A 13,178-nucleotide genomic window follows, 5' to 3' on the forward strand; every position below is an offset into this window, starting at 1 on the left:
GAGTGAAATATATGGGAAATGAAATGGGTGGGAATGATTTCTATGCCTTTTTCTTTTTGGCTACCCCCCATGTAAGGGGAAAAAGCCTTTGGTATATGTATGTATGTATGTGTTAAGTATACAGGAAAGGCGCAGTGCTTGTGAGGTCCTGCCTCAAATTTTCCAGCTATCATACCTAGTTTAAAATTCATGTATGCCAGTTACCTTGGAGAAGTGGGTCTACTGGAAGAGAGACCTGGGGCATTGGAGTGATTATTCATTATCTTGTTGCAATAATATTTTCTCAAGGTGAGAAACTGTACAACATAATTACTTGGAAATATTGAATATATAAAAAATGTGCACTGACAGCTGACAGGATTGTTTGATGTATATTATACTTGATATAAGGAGGGTTGTGCTTCAAACAAGAAATGATTAGTAGCTTGATATACAAAAGGAAGAATATGCTCTTACTGAATGTACATATTTGCTTTTGAACAGGATCAAATATTACATGGGCAATAATAGATTTAGTATTTGTCCATCATAATGTTATTATTTGTTTGTCATTGCAGTTTATGTTATGAGATCACTCAGCTTTGATTATTAATTGTTTCATTAGTGCACCCACCCTTTGTTTTAACTTTCAAAAGGGGGAATGTCAGTCTGATAATATAATGAATTCAATATACTTACTGCAATTCAATATCAGACTTATCAAGGATTGTGAAGATGAGTTCTTTATATGCCATGATTGTGTAGTGGGAGACTTGTAATTTTATTTTGAGTCACTGAATTTTGTCTGTTGCTTCCTAATCCATTAAATCAAGAGCCAAGTCTATATGTAGTATTGTAGTATATGTAGCACATACACAGGTATTGACTGCATGGTGGCAGTCAGTACTTTTGGGGTTGTATTTAGGGCACCCCAACAAACCAGAGTCACACATCTATTAGGGTAAATTCTGTGTGCACAAAGGAATGATCAGATGTTTGTGTACTATTGCTTACCTCTTGGTCCTGTTCTTTACTACTTTCATGATTACTTCCTTTCGTGAACCTCCTGTGTTTTTGGTGGGGGTGAGGAAAATGTTGCCATGCATGTCATAGGTCATTAAATGGGATTGGGTGAAGATACTGTGGACCTTCTCCCTTACTCTACATTTTTTTCATGCAGTAAGTCATGGCATAAGAGTGTTTGGGAAGAGGCCTACAACCAAATCCCATTATTTGGATCATTGAATATATGTGGATGTGGTATGGAGGAAAATAAAAGGAAAGCGATTGATAGTATATTTGAGAAAAGATGGATGTTGTTAGCATTGAGTAAAAGTAAACTGAAAGGGAAGGATGAGTTGGCATTAGGGAGTATGGTAGGTAGGGTGTTGGGAGTGGTGAAAGGGAGAGGGAAGGAGGGAGGGAGTGGCACTATATAGTGGAGTAAATAGAAGTATCTTTTTTTCCAAATTCCATTATACTACATTTCTTAATGTTGAAGTCCACTTCCCACCTCTGACTCCATTCCTAGACCTTGTTCAGATCTCTGTAGTGATTCACAGTCTTCTTCCATACTTACTTTCTTTAGTAGTTTTGAGCCTTATGCAAAGAAGTTCATGTAACATTCTATACCTTCATCCATGCATCATACATACATATACCAAGGCTTTTTCCCCCTTACTAGGGAGGTATCCATACAAGAAATCTTCCATTCATTTCAATAGTTTTCCTTTTATACCTATTGTTGTTTTGAGTTTTCTTAATTTTTGTGTGTGGTACTTTATAAAACACCTTTTGTAAGTCCAGGAAAGCACAGTCTGTCCATTCTTCCCTTTCTTGCATTACAGCTATTAACCTTGAATAGAAACAAATCAGATTTGTGGCACATGATCTTCCCTATCTAAATCTGAATAGTCTCGGATTTACTATATTGTTCTCCAGATGTTTAGTCCATCTACTTTTGATAAGTTTCTCACAAGTTTTGGCTATTGTACTTGTAAGGGAGACCAGTCTATAGTTTGTTGGATCTTCCTTGTTACCATCTTTCTATATTGGCATTTTTCCAGTCTTCCAGTACCTTTCTTTGAGTGAGCAATCTATTATCTTCTATATTTTGCCCATTAGCTTATCTATATATTCTTTTAGAATCCAGTTTGCTATTCTGTCTGGACCATGTGATTTTCGGACATCAAAGTCCATTATTTGGTCCCATATTTCTTTCTGTGTCACAATTATTTCTTGCATTGGGGGGGTGATCTTTCTCCCCTTCCTTCATCCCAGTTGTGTATGTTTTCTTTAGTGAAAACAGATTTAAAATATTTGTTCATAATTTCAGCCATTTTTATATCCTCTGTGTATTCCATGTTCCCTTGACATAGTTTTACTATTTCCTGTTTATTTTTTTTTAGTTTACCATTCACATAATTTAGGTTGATCTTTACATTTGTCTATTATGTCTTTTTCATAGTTTCTTTTCTCTTCCCTGCATATTTTTACATATTTCTTAATTTGATATATTTGCTACTTTCCAGTTATTGTTTTTTTTTTTCCATCTTTTCCAAGCTTTGTCTCTTGTCTTTTCCATCACTACATTTTTTGTTATACTAGCACTTAATGTACACCTTTTCCTGTTTTTGTTTTGGTACATATTTACCCACTCCATTATAGATTTCTTTTGAAATTTTCCATTTCTCTTCCACCTGTGTTTCATTATTCAAGAATTTTTCCCTACTTGCTTTTTTAAAGAATTTTCTAAGTTTCCCAAAATCCATTTTGTTATACATCAGTCTTCCTTTTCTGTGTTTCTCATTTCTCCCTATATATATTTCCTCTTTTAGTTCAAGCTCTAGTAGTATGTGACCACTCTTCACAATTGGTGTCTTGTATTCAATTTTATTCTCAATTTCAGGCTCTGATGTAAATATTAAATCTAGTCTCGACGGTTCTTCAATATTTCTATATCTGGTATTTTCTTTTACCCATTGAGTCATTGTGTATTCAATGGCCATGTCCAGTAGTATGTTTCCTCAAAGGTCCTCTCCACCCTTCACTGTCATCTCCCAACATATTTCTTTAGAGTTAAAATCACCCATAATTACTAGATTTCTTCCTTTTAGCATTTCATTTAATGTATGCCTTGTGTCTTCCAACATTTTTGAATGGTCACTCTCTTTCCAAGAACATGTTTCAGGGGCACCACAAATTTTCTACTTTTCTTGTCACTATTTTCAACTTTTATCATGATCAATTCCACATTATTTTCTCCTTGATCTTCATCACATTTAAGCCCTTCTTAGTCAAAAACATGACTCCTCCACCTTGTTTTCCCTCCCTTATCTTTTATCCAGTGATTATATAAACCTTGTCCAACACTATTTGATGAGAGTGGACCTTTTAATTTTGTCTCCACAATTCACATTATATCTGGTTTTTCTTGTGCCAGATAATCATTTAATTCATCTAATCCTGAAATCAGACCATCTATGTTGGTAAAATGTTAATTTTTTTTTTTTTTTTTTTTTTTTTTTTTTTTTTTCAATTTTCCTCCTTGTTTTCTGTGATTGTGCTGATAGCATTGTATGGGGTAGAAACATGGAAGTTAAGAGAAGAAGAGTTTGAATGTGTTTGAGATGAAATGCCAAGGAGTATGGTAGGGGTTACTAGGCTAGATAGAGTGAGAAATGAGGAGGTTAGGAGAGCAGGGGTGGAAAGGGAGTTGGGAGATAGAGTTGATGAAAGAGTATTTTGATGATTTGGACACATAGAAGGAATGAGTGAAGAAAGATTAGCGAAATAGGTGTGGAAGGAGTGAACGTGAGGGGGCAACCAAGGATAAGATGGGTGGATGGGTTAAAAGGGGCATTGGGAAAGAGGGGAATGTCTGTTGAAAAAGGAAGGGAGAAGACTGAAGATAGGGGTGAGTGGAGAATGGTTGTGTATGGATGATGCTGTGATGCATGGAAGGCTGGGGATAGGGGGATGAGGAAGTATGTATTTACCTAGTTGTATTTTGCGGGAAGGGGAGCTATGCTCGTGGTGTCCCACCATTGTATCTCGCAGTGTCTAGTTTGCTTTTAAACTCATGAATGGTTTTTGCGCATACTATTTCATTATCCAGTTTGTTCCAAGTGTCCAAAACTCTATGTGGAAAACTATTTTTCTTCAGTTCTCTTCTATAGCTATGTTTTTTTATTTTCTCTCCATGTCCTCTTGTGTTTCTCTTGTCCCAGTTAAGTAAGTCCTCTCTATCAAGTATCTCTGTGCCTTTCATGATTCTGTAGATGGTCAATAGGTCACCTCTCTCTCTTCTTTGCTCCAGTGTCGGTAACTCCAATTTAGCCAATCTCTCCTTGTATGATAGGTTTGCAAGTGCAGGTGCCATTTTTGTAGCTGCTCTTTGGATTCTTTCTATTTTCTTTATATTTTTTTGGTACTGGGGGACCACAATGTTGCCGCATACTCTAGTCTAGGCCTTATCAATGTAACCAATATTTTTTTTTATCATGTCTTCGTCCAAGTATGCAAATACCACTTTTATTGATCTTAGCAAGTTGTAAGTCTCCCCGACAATTATGTTAATCTGTTTATCATAGGACAAGTCGTTCGTGATAATTACTCCCAAATCTTTTTCGGATCCTACTTTCTTTACTTCCTTGGTTCCAATTGTATATTTTCCTGATACAGACGCTCCTCTACTTACGTTCATTGGTTTTACGTTTTTTTTATTTTACGTTTGAACTGACTATAAAAAAAAAAAAAATTTGAGTGAATTTTTTAGTTTAGCGCGCTCTCCGTAGTTCAAACGATACTTACGCATGACGCTACGTCCATTGTTTACATGGCACAAACGACAGACTGAACGTGCCATGCCTCATCCTCATCCTCCTCCTCCTCCACTATCTCAATTTATGTTGCTTGAATTTAATTTATTTGAAATTAATGTTATTATTTTACAATGTTATGTGTATAATTAATGATTTAGGGGTGTTTTATAAGATACGGTAATAGAATTTATGGATGTATAGTACAGTAACAACTTACGTTCATTTTCAACTTACGTTCGGCCGTTCGGAACGTAACTAAAACGTAAGTTGAGGAGCGTCTGTATTCTGTTTTTGCTTTTTCCAAACTCCATTATGCTACACTTCTTAGTATTAAAGTCCACTTCCCATTTCTGACTCCAGTTCCATACCCTATTTAGATCTTCTTGCAGTGCTTCACAGTCCTTATCAGTTTCTACTTTCCTTAACAGTTCGGTGTCATCAGCAAAGAAGCTCATGTAACAGTTCACATCCTCGTCCATGTCATTCATATAGATAGCAAACATTATTGGTGCCAGTACAGATCCTTGCCGTACTCCACTGATCACCTCTCTCCAATCAGAATATTTTTCTCTGAGCACTACTCTCATCTTTCTACCAGTCAGGAAGTCCTCCATCCATTTTAGTAGGTTCCCTTGTATTCCTCCTATGTGTTCCAGTTTTTTTTTAGTAATTTTCTGTGTGGTACTTTGTCAAAGACTTTTTGCAAGTCTAGGAATGCACAATCAGCCCATCCATTTCTTTCTTGCACTATGTCTATTAGCCTTGAGTAGAAGCATATTAAGTTTGTGGTGCATGATCTTCCTTGTCTGAACCCGAATTATCTTGGGTTTAATATGTTGTCTTCCAGATGTTTTACCCATCTATTCTTGATGATTTTCTCACAAATTTTGGCTATAGTGCTTGTTAGTGATACTGGCCTATAGTTGGTGGGTTCTTCCTTGTTTCCTCCTTTATATATTGGTACAATGTTAGCATTTTTCCAGTCATTAGGTATCTTTCCTTCTTTGAGGGAGCTATTTATTATGATGTGTATTTTGTCCATTAGTTCTTCTTTGCATTCCTTTAGAATCCAATTTGCAATACCATCCGGGCCATGTGATTTTCTGACGTCCAGTTTTGATAGATGTTCTGATATTTCTTTTTGTGATGTTGGAAACTCACTCATGTGGGAAGATTGCTTGTTATTATCTACGTCCCAATTTTGTATTTTCTCTCTGGTGAAGACAGATTTAAAGTGGTTGTTCATGACTTCGGCCATCTCTAATTCTTCTGTGTATTCTATATTTCCTTGGCGTAGTTTCACCATTTCCTGTTTGGTTTTAAGTTTACCATTCACATACCGATAGAATAGCTCGGGTTGATCTTTGCATTTATCTATAAAATCCTTGTCATGGTTCCTTTTTTCCTCTCTTCTCACATTAACATACTCATTTCTACAGTTTATATAAATTTGCCATTTGCTTTGTTTTTTGTCTTTTCTCCACCTTTTCCAAGCTTTGTCCCTTCTGTCTTTTGCCTCACTGCATCTTTTGTTGAACCAACATTTAATGTACTCTCTCTCTTGCTTTTGTCTTCGTATATGCCCGTTTACCCCTTCATTGTAATTATCCATCAATATATTCCGTTTCTCTTCCACTGTTGTCTCTTCCATATAGAATTTTTCCCAGTTTGCATTCCTGAAGAATGTCTTTAGTTTTGCAAAGTCTGTTTTGTTGTACATCAATCTTCCTTTCCTATGCTTTTCGTTCCTCTCCATGTCTATTTCTTCCTTTAGTACAGTTTCGATGAGTACATGGTCACTCTTTCCAATTGGTGTCTTGTACTGGACTTTGTCCACTATTTCAGGTTCTGTTGTAAATATTAAATCTAGTTTCGATGGCTCTTCATTGTTTCTGTACCTTGTTTTTCCACTGACCCATTGGGTGATTGTGTACTCCATGGTCATGTCTAGCAGTACATTGCCCCACAAGTCATCTCCTCGCACTGTCATGCTGTCCCAACAAATTTCTTTGCAATTGAAGTCCACCATAATTACCAGATTACCCTTACCCATTAGTATCTCATTTAGTGATTTTCTTGTATCTTCTAGCATTTTTGTATGTTTGTTCTCTTTCCAAGCATTCGTTTTTGGAGCCACATAGGTCACCACAAACTTTCTACTTTTCGTCTTCTTGCCTTCGACTTTTATCATGATCAGTTCAACATTACCTTTGCCCTCTGCAAATGTGTGAATGATATTTTGACACAGCCCAAAGGAATTTCTCCCCATCTCTTTTTCTGCTTGAGGTGATGGAGGGAGGGGGGGGTCATTGATTAAATGAATCGGCCTTGCTGTGGATGTGCTGTCTCGCTACATTGCTTCTGACCCAGGGTAATGGGAGAGATGCAGGGATGACCCATCATCCAGGAGGAGCCAAGAAAAGAGGGCAGAAGGGGTGGTGAATGGGAATGGAGTATGTGGAGATGAAATGGGTGGGAGTGGATTTATGCTTTGACTTTGTCTACCTTGTAAAAGGAAAAAGCCATTGGTATGTATATATATATATATATATATGTATATATATATATGTATGCAAAATATTTTTTCCATTATTCTTAAAAAAAAAATTGGTCCTAGAACTACCCCACCTTACATCTGCTCTTCTCTTGGCTCCCCTCATATTTGGTTTTTCATTGTAATATTTAGTACTCCATACCTCTCATATTCTTCATTACTTCATTGCAGTCATTCCTAGTATGTGTACCTCTTTCCTGACACCACCACACTCGTCTAATTCCATTATTCACTCCTCTTCCCTCAGTTCCTACCTATCCACTGCATCTCATGCAACATCTATGTATACAGTGAGACCTCTCATTAATGGACGTTAATTAGCTGTGTTTGCGGTATTTTCGCTGTGTTTTTGGTGCTGTTGTTTAGTGCGTGCAATCACTATGCCACCCAAAAACCACTCCAAAACACTGAAAACACAGCCAATTAACATCCGTTAATGGCTACTCACTTCCCCTTTGTCTTTCACTACATTGCACACCTCTCTCAGTTTTGCCTAGTAATCTTCCTCTGTCACCTTCTCACTTAACTTGCTCACTATTACCACCTCTCTCTCCCTTCCCTCTCTTATTTCTCCACTTTACATCCACATTGGAATTCTTGCTGGGTGAATGGTTTAGAGCAGCGATTCCCAAAACTATGAGTCGTGACCCAAACGTGGGTCGCGATGTGTTCAAGAATGGGTTGCAAGACCTTGTTAGAAGAAAAAATAATTTCAATCAAAAGCTTCCCTACACTTGTGTTTTCAATAAAAGAAGACTTCGAAATTGCTTTTTGATGCTTGGGTCGCCACATCTTCACCAGATCAGGATTTGGGTCGCGGCCAAAAAAAGTTTGGGAACCACTGGTTTAGAGCATCTCTGCTTGGGCATGAGATTGAAGTTAAGACAGATCGAGGCTGCCTGGCTAAGTGATTTTGTAGTGATGGCACACTACATTAAATAGCCTGCTTCAGAAAACCCCCTATAAAGAAGCATCATTCCAGCCCTTTCTGAGAGGATCAGTTTATAATGTTAAACCAAATCAGTCATACCCGCGGTCAATTTTTCTTCCACTGGATGATCAGACGATACATTGCTTTTTCCCTTAAATACATCCAGAACTTCTCTAATTAAACTTTTGGTCACCATTACATAATCTAGTAATGCCCTCTTGACTACCCTTCCACCAACACCCAGGTTTGTGGACATATTTCCTCTTGACACTTTATTCATAAAATTCATTTAACACTCCTATCTCAGTATCTCATGGATGAAGGGTCATCCCAATACCATGCAATTTGAGAGCAGAAATGACCCTTTATTCTGTTTGTTAGAGTTATCTTCATTTAAATGTTCCATACAATCTATAACCAACATTAACTTGTATATGTCCTTCTGTGTAAGTGATAACAGTTTTTTTTCACTAGGTTGGGACCATGAGCAGACAATAGATTCGTTACTTCGCAAAGGTGGCTACAAGGGACATGTAACAGGAGAAGTGCGAAGGAGCATCAAACTTACTAGATATCAAAGTGAAAAGATCTCTGTAAGCTACCAGGTAGGTCCAGAGAAATTGAAGATGTTAAATGTCGCCAAGGTATGTTTTTCTGTAATGTCAGTTGATAATTTTGATAAATGTTGCCAAGGTATGTTTTCTGTTGTGAAAGTGAATTTGGCCAGAGCTTTTAAGATATTTTAGAATATAAGTTTTACAGAGTGATCAACTTGGATCATTACATGATGTAAGGGTCATGTTTGATTTTCTAAAAATGTAAAAGCATTTACTTGGCCTAGTCATTTATTCCCACCTGGCTGATATTGGAAGCCATAAAGACTTATATTCAGTCTCTGCTTGTCTTGGAAGGTATCTAATTTACACACCAATGCTGTTGTTTCTGTGCTCATGATTTTTTATTTATTACTATTTTTTTTTTTACTTGTGAGTATTTTGTTATATAAGTGTTATATGCCAATACATCCAATTTATATGAATATGTTTTGCTTGTATGTATATCCCAGTGGCCTTTCATCCTCCTAAGGGAGTTGCAAGGTCATGCATGTTTCAATTTTTTTGTTAGAGAAAAATACACAAGGGGGAATCGTAAGTCCCCCACACTTCACCCTATTTAGTCACTTCTTGTGACACACATGGAAATCCTGGCTGCATTTTTATCTTATGACACAAGAGCATGAGAAAAGAAGATGCAGTGGTCTAGGATTGGTATAGGAAAACTATAAGAACTGTAGAAACAAAGGATTGTAGAGGTTTGAAAGTGTCTCTTCATTCTCAGCAAGTGGAGACACAAAAATCTCATGACACAAAATAGTGCTGCATGATTGATCTGCAGAGGTACCACCAAACTCTTAAGTATATGGAGTATAACTATAAAGCAGGTATCCCAGTACAGTGATCGTATATACAGTAATCCATTCCATATCCCAACTGCTTGAGCCCAAGGATGGTGATGGTTATTGTTCCCTAGGCTGTTTGGCCAAGCAGTTCAGCCCAGGAGTGGTTCAGATATGTGAGGCTTCCAAATACGTAAGGGATTTTTTACCTTATGGTTCAATGAGCGAGTGTGTAAATCAAGTAGTTGCAGTGAGATGGACATGTGAGAAGTTCTTTTGGTAAAGGGTAAAGATGTCTTTTGGACTTTCATGGATATGGAGAAGGCATATGACAGGGGTGACAGAAGTGTTATGGAGTGTGTTGCAGGTGTATAGGGAGAAATCAGTTGAGGGCTGTCAAAAGGTTTTACCCAAGTAGTGAAGCTTGTGAAAGGATATGGACTAAACTAGTTTGAGGTGGGGCTGTGCCAGGATTATGTGATGTTACTGTGGTTATTTAAAATGTAGACTCGGTCCTCAATTTAAAGGACCTTGATTTAAGGGATTTAAAATTTTTTAAGGGACCACATTAACAAGTCCACTGCATGAAACTGCTTTTGAATATGAGGACCTTTAAATCAGAAATAACTTAAATTGATGTCTCATAATTGTTGGGTCAATTTTCGTATGATTTATTTTTTATATTTGGAATCAGTTTTGTGGCTTGCCATTGTACTTTTTCCAATCTGTCAATGTCTTTAATGAGATTCAGTGACCATACGGAAACTGCATATTCCAAATGTGGATGAACTAATGATTTATATAGCTTGTTAATGAGTGATGGACTTTTGAAGTCAAAAGATCATGCAATCAGCCCTAGAATCTTAATTGCTTTCTCAGAGGCTGAAATGCACTGCTTAGATGATTTGAGATAGTTACTAATAATTATCCTAAGATCCTTTTCACTATCCACTTTTGTTAATGAATTTCCAAATAACTTATAATCATACTGTTATTTTGATCTATATGCATTACCTTGTGTTAAATTTCATTAGCCACTTTTCAGACCATTGCTGTAATTTATCTAAATCTTCTTGAATATCTAATTGGTTTAAATGATCATTTACCATTGTATCATCAGCAAATTTGGAAACGGTAGATTTTAGTTCGTGGTTTATATAATTTATATATACTATGAATAGAAGTGGCCCAAGAACGGAACCCTGAGGAACTCCACTCATAACATTTTTCCATCCAGAAGTTATTCCATTTAAAACAACTCTGTTTTTGGTCATTCAACCAATTACTAGTCCAACTTGATAGGCTACCACTTATTGCGTGTGAAGCTAATTTAGTAAGTAGTCTGTCGTGGGGGACAGTATCAAAAGCTTTTGCAAAGTCTAGATATATTAAATCTAAATTGTTTCTTTGTCATAATTCGAGATAACTGTATTGTAGAATTCGAGTTAGTCACACGAGAACATTTCTGTCTGAAACCATGCTGGCTATTATTTATCAAACAGTTACTTTCTAAATGATGTTTGATAGCATCTCTGATGATAGTTTCCATCATTTTTCCTATGGTTGAAGTCAAACTTATAGGGCTTTAGTTATTTGGATTCTTTTTGTCACCTTTTTTAAATATGGGAGTAACGTTAGCTAGCTTCCATTCTCTTGGGACATCTCTGGATATGATGGATTTCTTGAAAATAATTTCTAATGGAACAAAAGTCTCATTTTTCATTTCCTTTAAGATTCTTGGATGCCAACTGTCAGGACCTGGTGTTTTATTAACTTTGAGTTTCTCTATACACCTTTTAATTTTTTTCTTTTGTTATATTTACCGTAGTAAGTTCACCCTAGACTTAGAGGTTTCAGTGTGAAGTTCACTTTGAGGGGTTTTGTTTACGAATACTGAGCTAAAATAATTGTTTAGAATATCACACATTCCTTCATTTGAATATTCAAGTTGACCATCAGCAGATAATAGTGGACCAATGTGATTCCTAACAACCTTTTTATCTCTAATGTAACTGTAGAATTCTTTGGGATTCTCTTTGGATTTATCAGCAATATTCATTTCGTATTGTCATTTTCGTTTTTTTATTGTCTCTTTTAAATATCTGTATTAATACATAACTTTGATAGTCATTAGATGCACCCGAGCACTTGTATTTCTTATAAGCCTGTCTCTTTTTTAGCAATACTTTTTTCAGTTTCTTTGTCAAGCCATTTTGGGCAAGCCTGATTTGGGGGACAACTATCCTTAAAAGGGATGTAAGTATGAATCATCTTAGTAAGCGTATTTTGAAATATTCCCCACATCTGATCTACAGGTCTTTCATTTAATTTTGCCTCCCAATCTGTAAGCTGAAGCTACTGAAGTAGTCCTATGAACTGAGCTTTACTGAAATTGGATATTTTAGAAACAAGTATCTATTCTAACAAATTTAGTAGTTTGAACCTAACCAAGTTGTGATCGCTATTTGCAACAGTTTCACTGATCTTCTACATTGGTTATCATGCAGAAACTAGACAAAACCTGAAATTGTGGATAAAATTGAATACAAGACACCACATGGAAAGAGTGACCATATACTTATAAAGACTGAACTAAAAGAAGAAATATGGAAGGAAATGAAAAGTATAGGAAAGGAAGATTGATGTACAACAAACGGACTTTGGAAAACTAAAGAAATTCTTTCAAAATTCAAATTGGGAAAAATTCTACATTGAAGAGACAAAAGTGGAAGAGAAATGGGAGATCTAGATGGATAACTGTAATAAAGGAGTGAATAAATACATACCAAGATAGAAACAAAAGAGAGTGTACATTAAATTCTGGTTCAACAGAAGATGCAGTGAGGCAAAAGATAGAAGAGACAAAGCTTGGAAAAGATGAAGAAAAGATAAAAAACCTGGAAAATGTCAAATATATATAAACTATAGAAATGAGTATGTAAAAGTGCAAAGAGAGGAAAAAAGGAACTGTGAAAAAGACATTATAGAAAAATGCAAAGAGCAACCCAAACTATTCTATAGATATATAAATGGTAAACTTAAAAATATACTGGAAATGGTGAAACTATGCCAAGGAAATACAGAATACACAGAAGATCTAGAAATGGCTGAAATCATGAACAATCACTTCAAGTCAGTTTTCACTAGAGAGAAGGTGTATTGGGACAAAGGAAGCAAAGTGCAATCTCTCCCATGAGTTAAATAATAATAACACAAAAAGAAATAATGGAGTAATTAACAAACCTTGATGATAGGAAATCGCACAGCCTGGACAGAATTGCAAATTGGATACTAAAAGAATGCAAAGAAGAACTAATGGACAAAATACTAAATGACTGGGAAAATGCCAACTTTGTGCCAATACATAAAGGAGGAAACAAGGAAGAACCAACTAATTATAGACCAGCCTCACTAACAAGCACTGTAGCCAAAATTTGTGAGAAAATTATCAAGAGTAGATGGGTAAAACACCTGGAAGAAAATAATATGATAAAC

At 36.1% G+C, this 13,178-nt stretch overlaps 1 protein-coding gene across 3 annotated transcripts in view; it reads left to right on the forward strand.

Annotated features, from left to right (window-relative positions):
• The window catches only part of LOC143035746 (AMMECR1-like protein), an 88,478-nt gene that overhangs the window by 21,314 nt on the left and 53,986 nt on the right, over positions 1-13,178 (forward strand). For all 3 annotated transcript variants that reach the window (XR_012967327.1, XM_076202667.1, XM_076202666.1), the window contains exon 4: positions 8,762-8,892. Coding sequence is in view for 2 of the 3 variants with exons in the window: in XM_076202667.1 (XP_076058782.1) it covers positions 8,762-8,892 (131 nt within the window). In the remaining variant the exon portion in view is untranslated. The remainder of the gene's footprint in view (positions 1-8,761; positions 8,893-13,178) is intronic.

The sequence above is a fragment of the Oratosquilla oratoria genome, chromosome 19, assembly GCF_046742065.1.
Source record: "Oratosquilla oratoria isolate Oo_2021 chromosome 19, ASM4674206v1, whole genome shotgun sequence".
Classification (NCBI taxonomy): Eukaryota; Metazoa; Arthropoda; class Malacostraca; order Stomatopoda; family Squillidae; genus Oratosquilla; species Oratosquilla oratoria.